General features: G+C 47.4%; 1 protein-coding gene across 1 annotated transcript in view; it reads right to left on the bottom strand.

Annotated features, from left to right (window-relative positions):
* The window catches only part of Cabin1 (calcineurin binding protein 1), a 121,193-nt gene that overhangs the window by 98,992 nt on the left and 3,251 nt on the right, over window positions 1–18,950 (bottom strand). Inside the window, exons 2-13 of the mRNA XM_028773981.1 lie at window positions 16,282–16,350; window positions 14,812–14,885; window positions 14,252–14,344; window positions 13,501–13,614; window positions 12,619–12,753; window positions 10,723–10,903; window positions 9,502–9,631; window positions 7,754–7,903; window positions 6,307–6,638; window positions 4,830–4,998; window positions 2,767–2,903; window positions 1,846–2,063 (exon numbers count right to left, since the gene is read on the bottom strand). Of these exons, the coding sequence (XP_028629814.1) occupies window positions 1,846–2,063; window positions 2,767–2,903; window positions 4,830–4,998; window positions 6,307–6,638; window positions 7,754–7,903; window positions 9,502–9,631; window positions 10,723–10,903; window positions 12,619–12,753; window positions 13,501–13,614; window positions 14,252–14,344; window positions 14,812–14,814 (1,662 nt within the window). The 5' untranslated portion in view covers window positions 14,815–14,885; window positions 16,282–16,350. The remainder of the gene's footprint in view (window positions 1–1,845; window positions 2,064–2,766; window positions 2,904–4,829; window positions 4,999–6,306; window positions 6,639–7,753; window positions 7,904–9,501; window positions 9,632–10,722; window positions 10,904–12,618; window positions 12,754–13,500; window positions 13,615–14,251; window positions 14,345–14,811; window positions 14,886–16,281; window positions 16,351–18,950) is intronic.

The following is an 18,950-nucleotide window of genomic DNA, read 5'->3' as shown; positions in this document are numbered from 1 at the left end:
TATATATATATATATATATATATATGCACACACTGTAGCTGTCTTCAGACACACCAGAAGGCATCGGATCCCATCACAGATGGTTGTGAGCCACCATGTGGTTGCCGGGAACTGAAGTCAGGACCTCTGGAGGAGCAGTCAGTGCTTTTCACTGCTGAGCCATCTCTCCAGTTGTGTTAGACTGTGTGTATGTGCATACGTGTGTGGAGTGGGTACATGTGCAGTGGCCCGAGTGTAGAGGATCAGAGAACCATTACATGGGTCCCAGGGATCATACTCAGACTGTCAGGGACTGTACAGCAAGCTCTTTTACCCACGGAGCCATCTTCCACTGCTCCTGAATTTACTTTTGATGAAAACACAATTCTTCCTTCAACCTATTTGTTAGTTACTAAACAATGGCTAGTTGCCAGGATGTTTAGATAAACAAGGGAGAAAGCAGCCTGTCACCTCACTTCTGCACCAGACCAGACACGGGCTATCCACCTTTAAACACTCAAAAGTACCAGCAGTGGGATGTGACATCCTCAGAGAACCAAGGAAGTTAAGACTCGGGGACCGGGCACTGCCAGCAAGCATAGCTGGGAGAAAGCCCCATTCCTGGATTCCAAAGGCTGGCTCCTTCTGATTCACACTGTTCCTGGAGGGAACAAGGCCAGTGGGAGAAAGCTGCTTGGAGGTATCCCAGTGAGGTCTGCTCAGCAAGGAAGCAATGGCTCTGCAGGCGTGTCAACTCAAGCCTGACTCTCAGTCAGAAGTATTACCTGGATTGGGCCCTGTGGGACTTTGAATGAGCATGGCCCCACAGGCTCACAAGCTTGAATACTTGATCCCCAACTAGTCAAACTGAAGAATCAGAGTGTATGGCCTTAATGGAAGAAGGTGTGTGACTGGGGGCAGGCTTGAGTTCCTGGCTATTTGTGGAGATGTAAGTTCTCAGTTGCTGCTTCAGTCCCTTGCCTGCCGGCCTGCCACCACACTCTCTACCATGATGGTGGTGCTCTCCTATCCCTCTGCAACTTTAGGACCCAAAGAAACCCTCCTTCCTATTAACCTGCCTTGGTCATGGTGTCTTATCACAGCAATAGAAAAATAACTAAGACAGACTCCGGTGGCTCTTGTTTTCCTACCTCAGCATCTGGCATTCTACCCTCAAGAAGAGAAATGGGTGGGACAGCCTGTGTCTCCTTGAGCTCTGGAGAACACTACAGCAGGAGCCTGGGATATAGAATGCAGTGGACAGGGCTGAGTAAGGCTCGGCCCCCAACGGCTGGAGGCCTCATTACTCCCTAAACGCCCAACTTAGCTTTCCTACTACTGTTTTCTCAGCTGATAAACACAGGAATGGGGCTGGAGATACAGTCCAGTGGGAGAGTGCTTACCCAGCATGGACAAGTCTCCCAATACCATGCATGCACCCAGAAACCTTTTTTTAATTAGTAACAGATCCTAGCTTTGCAAATATAGCCAAAGGTTCCTTTTCCCTGCATCCTCACCCATCTCAGTAAACAACACTAGAAGCCCTCCCCATGGCTTCTTCCTCCTCATGTCCAGATGTCTTGTCAGCTGTGTTCAAGAATCTCAACTTCATTGCACTGCCACTAACAGAGCCCATGAGCACCATGGCTCAGCTGGCAACCCCTTCCTCCCATCCACTGTACTCACTGTTACCCCAGAGTGTCCCATTCAGTCCTGAGGGCTCTTTGGGGCACAAGACAGGCCATGAGATTCCCTGCCTCAAACTACACAATGGCCCAGGTTCTAGCCTCAGATGAGCCCTGAACCTGTGAAAGCTCCCTGTCACTGGCTCCGAGTACCACGACACTAGTCTTAAGAGGCTCCAACCTTGATGTGCTTGTTGCTGCAGTCCCTCAGCAGTGGGTTGGGCAGGCTGGTGCTGTGCCTCCTCCAGCTATGGTAGACGCTGAGAACGACATCCGCCAGGCCTGGGGGCCACTTCAGCAGGAACTTGTGGCCCATGCTCTTCAGATAGCGCATCATGAGCTCCAGGACGCCCCCGTTGGTCAGGTTCTCCATCAGGAAGGCATGCACATCCTGCTTCTCTGTCCACACAAGGAGAACGACCTCACCAAAACCAACAGGCCCTCCAGCTTGTGTCCAGCCTCCCCCAGCCAATCTAGGTGAAAATAAAGTCACTCTGAAGTACTGATCCCAGGCTACCAGGGTTCAATGCTGGCTCCAACACCTGTCAGTGGTGAACAAGCCTCTCCAAGTTCGCATGTCGAAGATGAACACCAAAAGGGCTGACTGTGCTGCATGTGCAGTGACTGAGATCATATGCACAAAACAGTGTTTGGGACACGGTACTCACACAACAGATGTGATAACACACATCGATCTCACAAAGGGAGGCCTCCCAACCCAGTGTTAAGTTCACAGCAGCACAGCAAGTATGCACCTGGATCCCTCAGCTGACCACAGGCAATTGTTTAAAGGAGCTATTTATTTTATACACGTGAGTACACTGTTGTTCTCCTCAGACACACCAGAAGAGGGCATCAGATCCCATTACAGATGGTTGTGAGCCACCATGTGGTTGCTGGGAATTGATCTCAGAACCTCTGGAAGAGCAGTCACTGCTCTTAACCTCTGAGCCATCTCTCCCGCCCCCTCCCATTTATTTTTAAAGACTTCAACCAACTCTTATGAAACACCCCAGAACCATTCTGCAGAGCAAAGCCAGGCAGGCTACAGGCTGATGCAGGGGACTGCCCAGAAGTGACTGATCACATTGTCCATTCCTACCAGATTCCATGAATGTGGCTGAGTCAAAGGATAGTCGATGCGGTCCCACATTGGAGAAGCTCTCCAGTTTGGCTTCTGACTGAACTTCATAGTTATTAAATGGATCATCCTCCTCCTCAGGGTCCAGTTTCCTTAACCTACATCAAACATGCTAAAGTCATGAAAGCCATACAGCTCACTGTGACAGAGCATCTCAACTCCTCCTAGTAGAGCAACAGAATCGAGCAAGAAAACATTTACTGAAACAGACGGGTGAGAACATCCACACCCAGGCCCCCGAGAGCCACTGCATCTCTGCAGATCTCTGTGACTGATCGGTACCCACACTTGTTCATTTATACCACCAACAGATGGCTGCTGAGCTGCGGCTGCCATGTGCCAGGCATACTACCATAAGGACAGGGAGCTGGCCAACAGGAAGTTCATCTCTTAACTGGAGAGGAGTCCACGAGCAGGTCAAACACAAACAACCCAAATAAGGGCCACCAACAAGCAACTGCTTCAGACAGAGTCACAGGGACTCTGCGTTAGAGAGCCGAATCAGAGGGAATGCTCTTCCAGCTGACAACAGGGAAGGGCTGAGCATGAGCGGAAGCTTCAGACCAAGTACAAAGGGAACACAGAGGTGCTGTGGGGCCTAGGGCTGCCCAGGGTGGGGACACAGCATGCCCATCTGAGCACCTCACATTGTAGCCACCACCCTATAGACTTTTCTAACGACCATGTTTTGGTCACCCTTGTAGCTCCTCTATAGCGTAACATTCAGGGCCCTATAAACCCACTATTCACTGCACGTACACTCCAGCAAGACTCCAGCAAGCAAGCTATTATACTGTTACAGGAACACACAAAGTAACGAATACTCAAACCTCATAGAAATTGACTCAAATACAGTAGATACAACTCCACATTCACAGGCAGGAAACAAGAGCCAGGGTGTGACAGCGGGGCTAAGAGGAGGACAGGGTCATCAACCCCCCCACACACTCCTTCACTCTTCCAAAGAGCAACTTTTTTCCTGCACTACACCTCAGGAGGAACTAGCAGACAGCATCACATCTCTACCTTGGTCCTGCCTTTGCTGTGTACTAAACACAACTCTTGTTCTAAGACTTGTACCTCAATGGGAGAGATGGTGAGAGGGAACATAGAGCGGTTAAGTATATTGCTATAAAATGGGTGTATAAGTCTGCTAAAGCCTCTAGATTCCTCTTGCACTGTCAGAGTCACTACTGATGTAAACTGCCACTGGTCAAAATGACAACCAAAAACTTGAGGTCCTGGACAGAGTACTGAGGAAACCCTACTCAGGTAACAGTGGAAGGAGACACAGGAGATGAGAGGAAGTCCTGGCAAGCCAAAAGTATGCCCCCAGGTGCTGTGAAGGGAATGATGGACCAGGGCACAATACGTGCTCCTTCACTCTACCAAGAACAGAAAGCGGGGCACCAAGAAGCACACCCACTGGCACAATAAATCCTAGAAAGGTGCAAGAAAGAGCGCCTGGGGCTTCTGAGAACAGGAAAGCCAAAGCAGTAGCAGTAAAAACCTAGGACAGAAGCAGGGGCTCAGGTCCCTCCTGATTATGGAAGCTGATTCTCTCCCGGAATTCTTTGAGGAACATGAAGAATCAATAAAATGAAAGTGCAGGCTCTCCCTCCATCTTCTCAGAATGCAATGGAACCATGGCAACATAAAGCCAGCCAGGCACACACACACTGAAAGACAGATGGCTTCCTTCCAGGGGTTTCAATAAGCATTTGCAGCAGTCCTGAAGTACCCCAAGAAAAAGTGGGTTATCATGACTACACGTCCCTGACTCATTCACCTTGTGAGAACTTAGGAAGCCACTAGTCCCCAATGGATAAATCAGACAGCTCCTGCATTCAGGAGGTGAGAAAAATCCAAGCAGTCAGCAGTGAAACCTACACTCTGTATTCAAGCAAACATCATGAGGAACAAGGGAGACACCTGCGGGGAGGGTGCATATAGGCTGAAAACCACTGCTGAGAGAAAAGACAGCAGTTTGCAGGTTACGTCAGAAAAACCACAGTGCCCAGTACCTGGAGGGCAGGAACTTTACTAGAAGCCCCTGGAAATCCACTTTCTCTTCTTTCTTGCACTTGGTGTTTCGGACACGGGCAGACCTCCGCTTTGCTGTCTCTCCACTCTCCTCTACAGTCTTCTTACGCTTTACTCCTTTCTTAGATTTATCTCCTCCAGAGACATCACCTTCACAAAGAGTGACCATTCAGCCATTACACAATGGCGGGAGAGGACCATTCAGCCATTACACAATGGCGGGAGAGGACCCCGCTGGCCTCCCTCGTTTACAGTCTACCAACACTGGCATCTTCTCTAACAGTCATGAAATCTTTCTTTTCAACAACACGAAGTCCTGAGTCCCTTAATGGTCCTACCCTTCCTGAGCTGAAAGGCCCCTAGGTCAGGGCTCAGGACACTCCTACCTTCAGTACTAAGCAGCTGGGAGAGCCTCTGGGCCAGCAGTCGATACTCCTGGGATGGGCAGAGTGAGGGGCACTACCCACCAAATACCCAATGGTAGGATTAGAGCAAGAGACCCATGGATTATATAGAGAACAGAGGGAACTCTGTCTCAGTCGTGCGACTGAGAAAACCAACCATGCTGCAGTCACTCTCTAACTGCAGTATTCTTTTGTACAATGGCAGAAAAATCAGAAAACTGCAGGGGAACTTATGGTACAAACTTTTTACAATTCCAGTGGTAATTAAAATATACTACCACACATGGCAATGACTTTAATGTTTCCTAAGGTCCAAGAACTAGGAATGCATACACCTAGCAAGAGAGCAGGACCAACAGCAAAGACAAAACAAGGGGAAGAGGCACCTGTTTCTTTTGAGACACAGTCTCTGTGCATCCTGGAACTTGCTCTATAGACCAGGCTGGCCTAGAACTCGCTGAGATCTGACTGCCTCTGCCTCCTGAGTGCTGGATTAAAGGTGCGTGCCACCGCTGCCACCACCACCACCACCACCACCACCACCACCACCACCACCACTACCACCACTACCACCACCACCACCTGGCCAGGGGGAAGAGGCAGGTCTATGCCCTGGGGCCAGGCTACAGTTTCCTACAAAGTTGGAGCTGTTTCCACTCAGGCTACTCTCCACCTTATTTCTTGGATAGTTTTTCACTGGACCTGCAATACTAGTTGACCAGTGAGCTCTCAGGATCCTCCTGCCCCCACCTCCCCAGCACTAAGACTCTAGGCCTCTGTCACTGCACTCAGCTTTTTATATAGGTGCTGGGGATTTGAACTCTGGTCCTGATGCTTGTAAAGCAAGTCTTTTACCAACAGAGCCACCTGGAGGCTGGAGCTCTCATTTTCACTAGGCCACAAACCCAGCATGATGCATCTCCCCGGAGAGGAGAGGCCTCCTGCTCTTACTCCTGCTGGGCTCACCATGCACGGGCTCTCAAGAATGTGAGGCCACAGGCCTGCTCACCCATAGGAGTGCCTGTATCCAGCGGCCAGGACTGTGCATGCTCACCCATAAGAGTGCCTGTATCCAGCGGCCAGGACTGTGCATGCTCACCCATAGGAGTGCCTGTGTCCAGCAGGCTGGGACTGTGCAGTGGGAAGCTGGCTGTGGTCACAGAGGTGTAGGAGAGCACAGGCTCAGCCACAGCGACAGTTGGATTGGTGCAAACAGGACTTGGCTGGACCACACTGGCAGGTGGAAGCACTACAGAGGATGCTAGTAGCTGGCTGGGATCCTGGTAGTCAGACAAGTCAATCCTCTTCCCAAGGCTGGGTCTTGGAGGCTCACAAGTGGTGAGGTGATTGTACATGGCAAGCAAGCTCTCTCCAAGGCACTTCCACCTGCAAAGCAAGGCCCACCATGCCTGTCAGCACCTGCATAGACTCAGCACACTTGTTCCCAGAGCTGTGACTTCGAAGAGCAGAGGAAGCTGGGCAGTCAACATTTTGTCACCATTATAACCAACAAAACATTGAATCCAACATGTGCCAAAACGGAGAAGCCCAAGCCAGAGCAGGCTCAGAGACTGAACTGAATATCTTCCCGCTCCTCCCCTCAGCAGAGACTCCTGATGTTCTATTTCCTTACACCATCCCCTACAAAGCAGGGATGCTGTTGCCAGCTTTCAAGAAACAGCATGTACCCAGCATCAGGCCTGCTGTGAAGGCTCAGGAGAGGAGCTCTGTACCTCAGTGCAATGATCTGAGTAAGGTGCCTGCTGAGGGATGAGGGGTTTGGATTACAACACTGATGGCAGGACATGCTAAACTTAAGGACTCAAAATTTAACAGCAGAACTTGTACAGTATGTATGCTTGAGACAGTCTCACTATGGAGCCCCAGCCGGCCTCAAACTCACTATGCAGTGCAATCTGGTCTGGAAACCAGAGACCCACCTGCTTCAGCCTCCCTAGTTCTGGGATTTCAGGCATGAGCTTGTCCATAATGCCAGAATTTTTAAAGCAAAAAATTAAATGCCAAGCTTACCCCAACTCCAGTGTGTCACCAACATAGCTCTCCCATCCAGGAAGGAGAGGGCCTCTTCTACATTACAGAGCTCACTACAGCTCTGCTGAAACCCATCTGACAGAGGAACAGCTCACCAGGCCCTGATATGAGCAGACTCAACGGTCAGGGCACACCTGGGACGAACTCCAGGGTTCCAGGTTCCCACCTGGCTGCTGGACATTAACATTCTTTCCCCTTCTCAACATAGAAGACTGAGAAGGACAGGGGCATTCCTAGTGTCTGGGGTGAGCAGCTGACACACTGGGCTTGCTTAAAAGAGCTAAGCTGTTTTGTAGCAGCCTGCAAGCAGGTACATGACCCCAGCTCTCCAGCCACTGTGCACTCTCTATCCCTCCCACCAGCCCCAGGTCTAGCCTGGGGTTTCTCCCTCCTGTGCAGGGAGTATCTTACCAGCCAACCTTACATTCCCAGAGAAACCAGACACTTACGTGAAGAAAGGGATAGGCTGCACTAGTTTCAGGTCTGGCTCCTTTTCCCGCACGATCAATGCCTGCCTCTTCTTCCGTAGCCCCAGAGCCTCGTCTACAATGGCCTGTGTCTCTGCTGCACTCACGGACACATCGTGAATTGACATGTCACTGAAAGTGTATAAAATGGGGAAATTACAGTGTCAAAGCTGGAGCCAATGCCAAAATTTTATAGACAGTGATACCATTTAATCAGTAATTTGACATTTTCTGAACAGAAATTACAACTTGACTCTGCCCTCAAATGGATGGTTATCAGCACTCGGATACCTACATACACAAAAGCCCTTTGTTCCTTCCACAGTTTACAACAGGGCAAAGAGTCTTCATATGTATTAATAGTTGTCACCTTTGTGTCTGAAAAGCCACAGGAAAGCAAAGATTGCCTGTTACAACAAAGTCATTAAACAAATTATGTTCACCAAAATCAATGGTATCTCCAAAATACAAAAAGATGGGGTCTCAAGGGCTCAGGTGAGCACTCCCAGCCTAAGGTAAGACAATACCTGCGCTCCGAGTACCCAGACGGTCCGGGCGGCCCCAGGGGACTACATCATACAGCCACTGAAGAGACTTAACCATCTCACTGAACACTCGTTCATTAAAGACATCAGTGAACACAGGGGAGGCTTATAGAGAACACAGCCTGACTTGAGTAGCCACTAGTCCCCAGCAGGGGAGCTCCAGTAGCCAGGGAACGCCTGACCAAAAGAGAGTGGAGAGGCTGAGGAGGCGCACAGAGGTCGGGAAGCCGCAGAGGCAGCGTCAGAGAACTGCAACGTTAAGGAGAAACGTGCAAAACAGGTAGAGAAGTGGGAACATGGCAGGCGAGGCTCTGAGAAGCTTCTGCTACTGTGATAAAACGTAACTAAGAATCAACTTGGGGGAGAAAGAGCTTACTTTACTTATACATCCAGGTAACAGACCATGACTGAGGGAACTCAGACAGAGCAGGAACCTGGAGGCAGGAGCTGATGCAGAGGCCACGGAGGGATGCTGCTTACTGGCTTGCTCCTCATGGCTTGCTCAGTTGGCTTTCTTATAGAACTCAGGACTGTCAGACTAGGGATGGCACCGCTGACAGTGAGCTAGGCCCTCCTCCATCAATCACTAATTAAGAGAATGGCCCACAGCCTCACCCATAGCCTTACCTCAGGAAGGCATTTTCTCAATTGAGGTTCCCTTGTCTCAGATGACTCTAACTTACAGACATAAGTAGACATAAAAGCAGCAGCAAAGGCGGTTAATCCTCTCAGAGCCAGACTGAAGACACAGGATGCTCACAACAGGGCCAAGGAGGAATGTGCCAGGGATCAGGAGGGGAGAGCAGGAGGAGGTAAAAGGAGAGAGGGCGGGCCCAGGCTGCAGGGCCTCTGGATGATACACGTAGGAGGAGCTTTGCTCTGGAGGCATGGCAGGGGTGGGCTCACGATCAGAGTGTGTTTGGGATACTGAATGTAAGCAGTACTGATAAAAACAAAAAATCTTGGCAGGAGCTGTGACCCTGAGTTCAATCCCTGTCACCTAACCTCACCAAACAACAAGCAAGCAGGTTAAAGTGAGCTAGCTGATGAGGACAGTCAGGTGATGAAGCCACCTCCATCATGGCATTCAAGGACTCCAATCACACACAGATAAGGACAGAGAAGGGGATGGCAGTCGCTCCTGATGCTTACGAACCACACGTGGCGATGTGATGTAGGCCTTACCATTTGAGGAACATTCGGAGAGAGTCCTTTCGGAGACAAGGTTGCTCTTCAAAAATCTTCTCCTTGAGGACCAAGCCTTTGCTGTACCGGCAATCTTTCTCCAGTGCTTTGCAGATGAAGTAAAGACATGCTAGCAGAACAAAAACAAAACCCAACACAAAATCCAACAGTTTAGGAGTGACGACGCTTTCAGGACTCTAGCCTTGCGAGTCAACACTAGGACAATGTTCCCACCCTGGAATCAAAGACTGTACAATACTGGTGAGACAGCCAGTAAAGACTGCTGCGACTATAGTGTCTAGAACAGACCAGAACAGATGGCCTGCAGCTGAGAACAACCAGTGCCAGAAGCAAACTGGCTGGATGACCTTCCTGCACAGCCTTGACCCCGAGCTCTGAGGTTTAATAACTGCTGCAGAGAGTACCTAAAGCACTCACAGTGATGACCTATTGACTAATGGGAAATGAGGCCTTGAAAATGTCTGGACATCTCAGCTATGACATTGTCACCCAGTGAGCCTAGAGGACAGAACATCAAATTATCCCTGAACCTACAGACAGTGAAATTTGCCTTCTTAAGTTCTGGGTTTAACTGGAACTTTTCACTCCCTTTTCTACGTCTCCCTTTTGGGATAGACAGGGAAATGTTTCTCCTACAAATGCCCACCTTTCTATTTCAGAGCATATAAACTATGTGGCTCAACAGGCCCATGGGTAGAGAAGACTTCTGCCTCAGGATGAATTATACCTAGTACCACATGCACGTGAAGTATGCTTGCCTTCCCCCTTGATTTCCAACCCCGTCCATCAAGTAAAGACACAGCAAGGAGGAGGCAAACCGAAAGGCCGAGACCAGGCACCAACCTACTGCACCCAGGTCTTAATCTTAGCCTCCAAAGCTACGAGAAATAAATGTCTCCCAAAAGCCATTCAATGTGACAGGCATTTTGAGTTCAAGACCAGCCTGAATGACAGGAGACTTTTTCCTCAAAAAACAAAAGACAACAACCCAAAAAGACAATGCCCAAAGGAACCAGGAGGAATCCTTTAGAGCACAGCACAGAACTTACTAGTATCTCACTACTATACTTACAAGTACCTGGTAAATGAAGACTGGGAAAGAGAATAAATCAAGTACGTAAGAATACCTCCGTTCTCCCTCAGTTTGACAGAATGTCTACTAGCATACCCAAGTCAACCTCTCTTATCTGCCCCACTCACTTGTGTAGTCACTGAGGGTATACAAAACAGTGATGAGGTTGTCCAAGCAGGGCCAGTGGTCAGGATTACACCGAAGCCCTTCCTCAAAAGCATGGCGAGCCAGAGGAAGCCGGAGGAGCCTCAGGGCCACGTGTCCAATCTTGTACCAAAGGTTGACATCTGTGGAGTCCAGCATCACTGCCTAGAAGCAGTGTAAGCAAAGGAACATGTATGCACTTGATTAGATTTCTCACTAAACACACAAGGTGGGAGAAAAGGGACACAGCATTGGTCCAGCTGTTCAAATTACCCAGGAAAGTGGTAAGGTAGTATCCCTACTTATAACTAGTAAAGCTGGCTCACTTTCCTGGAGTCATGTGTTTCCAAGACACAGAGAAATGACACATTAAAACAAGTCACATGAAACACCTGTAATCCCAACACTCTGGAGGCTGAAGCAGGAGGACAGTTAAGGTGGAGGCCAACCTGGGCTACAAAGGCAGCTTCAGGACAGCACAGGCTACATAATGAAATCATCCTCAAGAAATTCAAGGGACACAAATAGCCTGGCTCAATGGCCTGTGTCTGGAATCTCAGCAGCCGGGAAGAGGATTAGCCACAGAATAAATGACAACTGCCTCACAAAACTTACTTTTTTAAAAATGTTACATGAGCTAATTTATTTAACTTAGAACATTTTCTCAACGTATTGTGCTCATGGAAACATCTGCGTGTCCCTTACATATTTATTAAGTAAAGAAACAAGAGAGGGCCCTGGGGAAAGTTCCGTTGATAAAGTGCTTGCCTAACAGACACAAGAACCCAGTCAGATCCTTGAAACCCACATAAGAACGCTGAGCGTCCTTGATCCTAGGGCTGGAACGGCAGAGATGGGTGAGCTCTGAGAACTCCTGGCCAACAGGACTACTTCTAAATGGTCCAGCTCCAGGCCCTGAACTAAAACGGATGCTGTGCTCCTGAGGCTGGCACCCCACAGTACCCGCTGGCATGCGCACACACGCATCCTTGCCAGGGGTGGAAGGAGCTGCTTTAACCTCTAATGGCTCAGAGGTTAGGAGCACTTGCTGCTCTTGCAGAGGATGGGAGTTTGGTTCCCAGCACCTATCAGACAGGTCACACTCACCCGTAACTCCAGCCCTGGGAGGCTCTGAAGCCAAAGGCATTAGCAAGTACTCACACTCACATGCTCACACATACACAGAATGAAAGCACATAATAAATCTTTAAAATATATCAAAAGAAGTAAAAGAAATAGAATTCAAAGAAAATACAGGAGTCTAACAGGATTCTACAAGAATCAGAGAAGACCTTAGTCCACATCACTGTTCCAACACTCATCAGCAGAATAACCTGAGCCTGAGTCCTTATCACAGATATGAGGATAAACTCACCCTTCTTTCAAGACGCATAAGATTGCATGGCAGGCACTTGGCACACTATCTGGTGCATTAGAGAGACACAGGGCTAACAACAGAATGTCACCAGTGTCGTTACGACTAGAGTACACCAAATACAGCAGTCAGTCTCTGGTTTTCACACCTAAACATCACCAACTTGTTCCTTGCTGTTTCAGTCTCCAGCCTCAGCCCTCCAGGCTTGGCTTACAGGCAGGTACCACCACACCCAGGGTTACCATTTTTTCCCCTTTCATTAGCTGGATGTTCAAATGGATTAAAATAAGATACATGATGGTAGAAAACTTCACATATAGTCCTCTTCACTGAAGCCCATCTCAGTCCCTAGCCCTGCCTTCCAGGCCTTTCTGTGCTCAAAGCCTCAGGTACAAGAGCCTGGTGGGACACCACTACAAAGTCTCTTCAGTCAACAAGACCATTTCATGGCCCTTCTTCATCAACTTCCTAGAAGTTGGAAGTTTGAGTACTACCAACTCCATACCTCCAAATAGAATTCCATGGCTGTCTCCAGGTCCTCCCGTTGGGCTGCCAGCTGAGCCAGGTTCTTATATGTAGAATATTTCAGTATCAATCCAGGGTGTTTCAGCCCTTCCTTCTCATCTCCGGATGAAACTGCCTGAGAGAAGACAGAGGCAAAAGTGATACCCTGGCCCTACAGCCACAGCAAGTGATCAACAGGACGCTGGTTCCCTGCTTGAGACAGCGCAGTTCCACCTCACCTGGGAAATTAGGGTGTTACAGATATTCTAGGCAGACCCAATTGCTCTTTCACATAAAGAAAGGCCAAACCACCATGAAGCACTTTGCAGAAGTTTGGTGACCGAGAATGACAAGGGACCCCCTCTCTGTCACTGCTGCCATATGTGAATGCAAAGTTTAGCTGCTAACATTTATTGGTTCTGAAAACCCAGCCCAGTCGGTGTCCCTCTTCAGTGACAAGTGTTTTAAAAACAAAAAAAGTGGCTGAGCAAGGCAGTATGTACTTTTAATCACAGCATTCAGGAGGCAGACACAGGCAGAACTCTGCTAGTTATAGGTCAGTCTGTCTACAGAGAGTTCCAGAACAACCAGCACTCAGCACACAGGAAGTAGGCATAGACAATCAATCTGTTTAAGGCTAGCTTTGGCTACATAGCCAGTTCAAGAGTAGCATGGACCACATGAAACCGTGTCTCAAGAAAAAAAAAAAAAAACTAAAACCAAACACACAGACACACATATGTACACATGTGTAAAACAAAGACAGGCACTGAAAAGCACTGGGTAGGGAGGTAAATGCCTATAATCTAAGCACCTAAGAGAACCCTGCATTTCAGCCTAGCTTGGACTTCAAAAACCATAGTCCAGTTGGCCAGTGCCTCACCTCTCGCAGCAGGCGAGCCTCCAGGAGCTCATGGTAGGCCTTGGCAGACTCCTCAAATCTGTCATGTTTCTGCAGATCCAGGGCCTTGTGGTATAAGGCAAAAGCTTCTGCTTCCTGCAAAGCAAGGTGGAGATGTTTTCACACTACATAAAACTTGATCCTTTTACATCAAAAAAATGTATGGAAAGGGAAAGCCGGGTGACTGTTAAGTCAGTTGTCAGCTACAGCCTCCACAGTCAAAGACAATCTACCACTCATTGTCCAGACCTCATTACTGGAAAGAGTCCCTCACGCACACACGCCTGCGAGGGCATGCACACACACACACACACACACACACACACACACACACACACACACACGAGCACACACACAGAGGTAGGGGAGGGAGGCAGGTGGTAGATACAAGGCAACAACACAGAGAGCAGAGCATACAGTTAGTTCCTCAGCAGGACTGTCTCGTGAGTGAAACAAATTCCACATGAGGTGGAGGGAGAGCCGGCCAGACATCTGCAGCACACCATCCCTGCTTACAACAACACTAAGGACATCCCTGCTTACAACAACACTAAGGACACCCCTGCTTACAACAACACTAAGGACACCCTTGCTTACAACAACACTAAGAACACCCCTGCTTATAACAACACTAAGGACATCCCTGCTTACAACAACACTAAGGACACACCGGGATTCACTTCAAGTGAGCAGCCGTCCCCATTCCTTGGAAGCAGGTCTCAAGAGTGCATACCTGAGCCTCCTTTGTCTGGATTTTGTGACTTTTGGAGCTTCCTTCATGGTCATCCTCAATTGTGGAGCTGGCATTTAAGGCTGCAATTCGAATCTGGAAACGAATTCAGAGGAATAGCAGCATAGTGCTCAGATGAATACAATTATGCTTCAGACGACATTCTAGGCTATGAAAAACTATGGAGGAAGAACCACCAGCAATCACCCAGAGAAAAACAAGCAGAATGAGAATCTGTCTATGGGACAATACCAAGCAAGAGTGGAAAGTATATCCTGGATACTGTCCGCCACAAAAGGAACAGAGGCTGGAGAGCCCCAGATTCTACTCAACACAGAAGAGCTGGATATTAGAACAACAATTCCAACAAAACATCAATTTTGTGTCTTTCCAACAAGTATGATTGAAGACTTACAAGCAACAGGCAGACACATGCCCTCAGCCACAGGTATACCGACAGCCTTCCTGGTGAAAGGCTGCACAGGAAAAAACGCCCCTAACCCCCAGGAGCACAGTGACAAACAACACTGTCACCAACAACTTAGGCTGGGGTCAGTTCTTACCATCTTCAGAGATTCAGCACCACCACGGAGGATCACTTCCCATCACTGGTGGAGGATGTCCAGGCGACAGTCCCCTGAAGAGGAGGAAACAGGACAAAGGGGTTCAGGGAGAGCCAGGAATAGCACAGTGCTCAGACCCACCTGTGTCTTAGAAATACAAGGAGGAAAAAAAAAAAAAACCACAAAGACAAACCAGTTTAAAGACTATAAAGATGATGATGGGGTTGGTATGACAGTGGAGAAATTAAAACTTCCTATGTTGCTACTGGAAATATAAAACAGCCCCTATGGAAAACACATTGGCAGTTCCTCAAAATCCCAGACAGAATTAGCATATGACCTGGAACCCCACTCCTATGCATCTGCTCAGAGGAAAAGAGCATGTCCACAACAAAACTTGGTTATAAACGGATACAGCAGCATTATTCCTAAGAGCTAAAAGGTGGGGCCACACAATATCCATAAACTGATGAATAAAATGTGGTAAGTCTATAAAGGAACAAGGTCCATTCATAAAGAATAAAACTCTGATGTATGCTATAACACGAAAGAACCTGTAAAACTAAGCTAAACAAACGATGTCATATGCAAAACACTCAATACTGTCTGCATCCAGTTACGTGACGTATCTGGAATAGAAAAAAAAATCCATCAGCAGGAAAGGAGAATGCTGACATCAGCATGCTGTGCCCTGCTCCAAGTTAGTCTATACTGTATAAAATTGGTTTCTTAGGCTGTGCCTTGCTTACCCTCAGAGACTCCATTTTACAAGCAGCTTTGACTCCTAGTTTGAGAATGAAGGATGGCTATTCGTGGTGGACATGTGAACCGCACATCTGCCTAGCACAACCCACATAGCAGACAGATAAATGACTTATTCCTGGGAGCAGAAGGTTGTCACCCTATAAATGTATGGGGTGACCCAGGACTGCAGAAGCACCAGGAAAGCTAAGCCCAAGAATGCAGCAGACACAGCAGACTAAGGGAAAAGGCTGGCACCCACCCAGCACTGCACTGGCCAGAGCCCCCCACCAACCTATCATCTGATCATCAGTGTGTCAGCCAGGAGCTTCAGGCCACCCCAACTTTCCCAGGAGCTTCAGTTCAGCTATGTCCCAGCTTCTGAGAGAACCTAATGAACTGCGACCCCTGCCCTCCTGTTTGTCTGGACTTACTGTCCATGTGTCCATTTTATCACCCAGACCCAGTACTGCCCTTTTCCTTCTCCCCTCTGCAGCTTTGCTCTCACACCCAGGACCAGGACCAGCAGCAGTCTGACTCATAGCAGCTTCCACAGAGGTGGACAATTTGTGTTTCTATCAGCTTCCCTACTTCTCAGGAAACCTCTTAAATTCTGCTGCAGCCTCTCAACCCTTGACAGCAACCCTGCAGAGTGTGTGTGTGTGTGTGTGTGTGTGTGTGTGTGTGTCCATACTATGAGTGTGCCTCTTTGGATGCTTTCCCACTCACCTGGATTTAGGGTACTTTGAGTGCTGCTTGCTCTAGGAGGAGCACTCTTCTGGACGCCTTGGTTTCTGCCTGTAGGTTGAGAGAGGGCAGTGGTGTAGCCAACGCCTAAGTTGCACATGGCTAAAACCACAGTGATTTCCTAACAACCTGACATGTCACATGCATGAAGTAGGAACTGGGGATCTACAGCAGGTGTTTGTTGCCTCCTCTCTTCTGGAAAGGAATGAAGGGAGATCCTTTGCCAGAGGCATGCTCTTGTATGGAGATTGTCACCACAGCAAAAGGGTTACTGTGTAATTCGTAATGTGTACCCTAAAGTTAATACTAATGATTAGCATTAGAAAACAGAATTTGTGTTTACCTCAGCCAGAGTTATCAAGGAAAGCAGGAGCATCTGGCAAACTGGTGCCATTGAAACTGTCGTACTTTGTGAATTTATTGCTATTAACATTATTTTATTATTATTGTCTTTGGCATTATGAAAGAAAGAGAAACATTTGTTGTTGCAGGATAACTGATCATACTGTGAACCTGGAGATTCTGTTATTCATTGGAAAAGCCTGTTTCTAGTTATGGGGTGGCTTGGCCCTAGTACACATTCTTAATCCAAGAGCTCTCTGGTTTTTGTAAACAGGATTAAATAAAGTCAACCATAAGTCAAGAGGAGGAACAAGCAACCAGCTGACAGGGAGTGAACATAGAGAAAAACCACAGACAGAAAGCCAGGAGGACAGATAGAGATACACGGGAAGTAGAGGGGAGGGCATTCAGTCTGAGGGTTTTTAAGACAGTGTGGAGAAGAACTTGTTTTTTTTCCCTTTGGGACATAGGCTGTGGAGGAAGGTCAGCTGCCTCGCTGAGCTAGCAGGCTTTCACCCTAGCACCTCTACAGAGGCGAGAGGGAGGTGTTGGATCCCCTGAAATGGGAGCTACAGACAGTTGTAAACTGCCCTTCTCGAGTGCTGGGAATCTAATCTGGGACATTTGGAAGAGAATCCAATGAATGTTCTTAACCACTGAAGCCTCTCTCTAGCCACAATAATTGTTTTAATTTTTAAAAGGTGGGTGAAAGACAAGGACCAGCACCCAAAGTTATGTTCTAATCTCCACATCTTTTCTATGGCTAGTACACATACATACATATACACATACATACATACAGATACGCATGCATACACACACACACCTTTCTGTAAACATTATTACAACCAAGAGAGTTCTGATCAAAGCCTAAGGGCTGAGACTCCATTGATAAAGTGTGCTTGCAACCATGAGGACCTGTGTTCAGAGCCCCAGCATGCATCTGTAAGCCTAGAACTAGGCAGCAGAGACAAGAAGAGTCAGGCCAGCCAGTCTAGCTACTGATAAGTCAAGGCTCAGTGAGAGATCCTGTCTTAAAAGGTGGAGCATGACTTCTAATATTCATCAATGACCTAAAAACACACACATGGAAATACATACACAAACATGTGTACACGTGCAGATCATACGCATACAAATATGCATATATAAATACATATGTGTGTGTACATGGTCTATTTATTGTTCACTAACATCAGCAGCAAGAAGGAAGAGCCATCTATTTAAAATTGTTTAAATATACTGAACAACTCTAGCAGGTATAGTGAGCAGCATGCAGGAGGACTCAAGTTCAAGGATAGCCTGAGCTATATAGTGAGACTCTGTCTAAATTAACAAAATATAAAAGTGAAAACAATTAAATCACCTAAATGAAAAAAGTCATAGTTATTTCCATAAAGAGACAGCTTAGCATTTATAAGTGCTGGCTGTCCTGGCTGAGGACCAAGGTTTAGCTCACACATCAAATGGCCTCACAACCTCCTAAATCCATGGGATCCAGTGCCCTCTTCTGGCCTCTACAGGTACTGTATGCTCATGGTGCATATATAGGCAAGCAAGACGCAATAAGGTATTTTAAAATAAATTTACTTCTTTAGATTAAAAAAAAAGATCAAATTCAATAGCTATGAACAATAACATCCAAAAAAATTGAAAAAATGGGAAAAGAAGAATAACTTCTTGTCATGATAAAATAGAAATAAATACCTTTGTTCTAAAGCCAAAATAGTATTTAATGGAAAAACACTATACACATTTCTGTTGGTCACAATCTCTGCTATTATCCACTAGTGCAGTGAGAAGAGGAAAAGCGAACCGAGGTTTAAGAATGGGTATAAAGGCTACATTTAATCTCACTGTAACCTCAGCATTGTAAAGCTGAAGCAGTAGACTGTGGGCTCACAGCTAGCCTGGGCTACATGGCAAGATCCTATCTCAAAAAAATAAAGAGCTGACTAAGAAGTAAAAGTGTTACTAATTAGGCGGCGGCAGCATAGGCCTTTAATCCCAGCATTCTAGAGGCAAAGGCAAGTGGATCTCTGTGAGTTCAAGGCCAGCCAGCCTGGTCTACAGAGTAAGTTCCAAGGTAGGTGACACAGAGAAACCCTGTCTTGGAAAAACAACAACAAAAAAGACAAAAAAGAAAAAAAAAGAAAAAAGAAAAGTATTACTAATTGCCAATAATACCATAGAATACCTTTAAAAATATATTCCATGAACCCATACACTAATAAAAGAACTCAGTAACAGAGCATAGTATAACATTAGCACATACACAGTACACCATTAGTGCATACACAGTACACCAT

Source organism: Grammomys surdaster, unplaced genomic scaffold (genome assembly GCF_004785775.1).
Source record: "Grammomys surdaster isolate TR1022 unplaced genomic scaffold, NIH_TR_1.0 237, whole genome shotgun sequence".
In the NCBI taxonomy this organism is placed as follows: domain Eukaryota; kingdom Metazoa; phylum Chordata; class Mammalia; order Rodentia; family Muridae; genus Grammomys; species Grammomys surdaster.
This window is presented reverse-complemented; position numbering and strand designations above follow the sequence as displayed.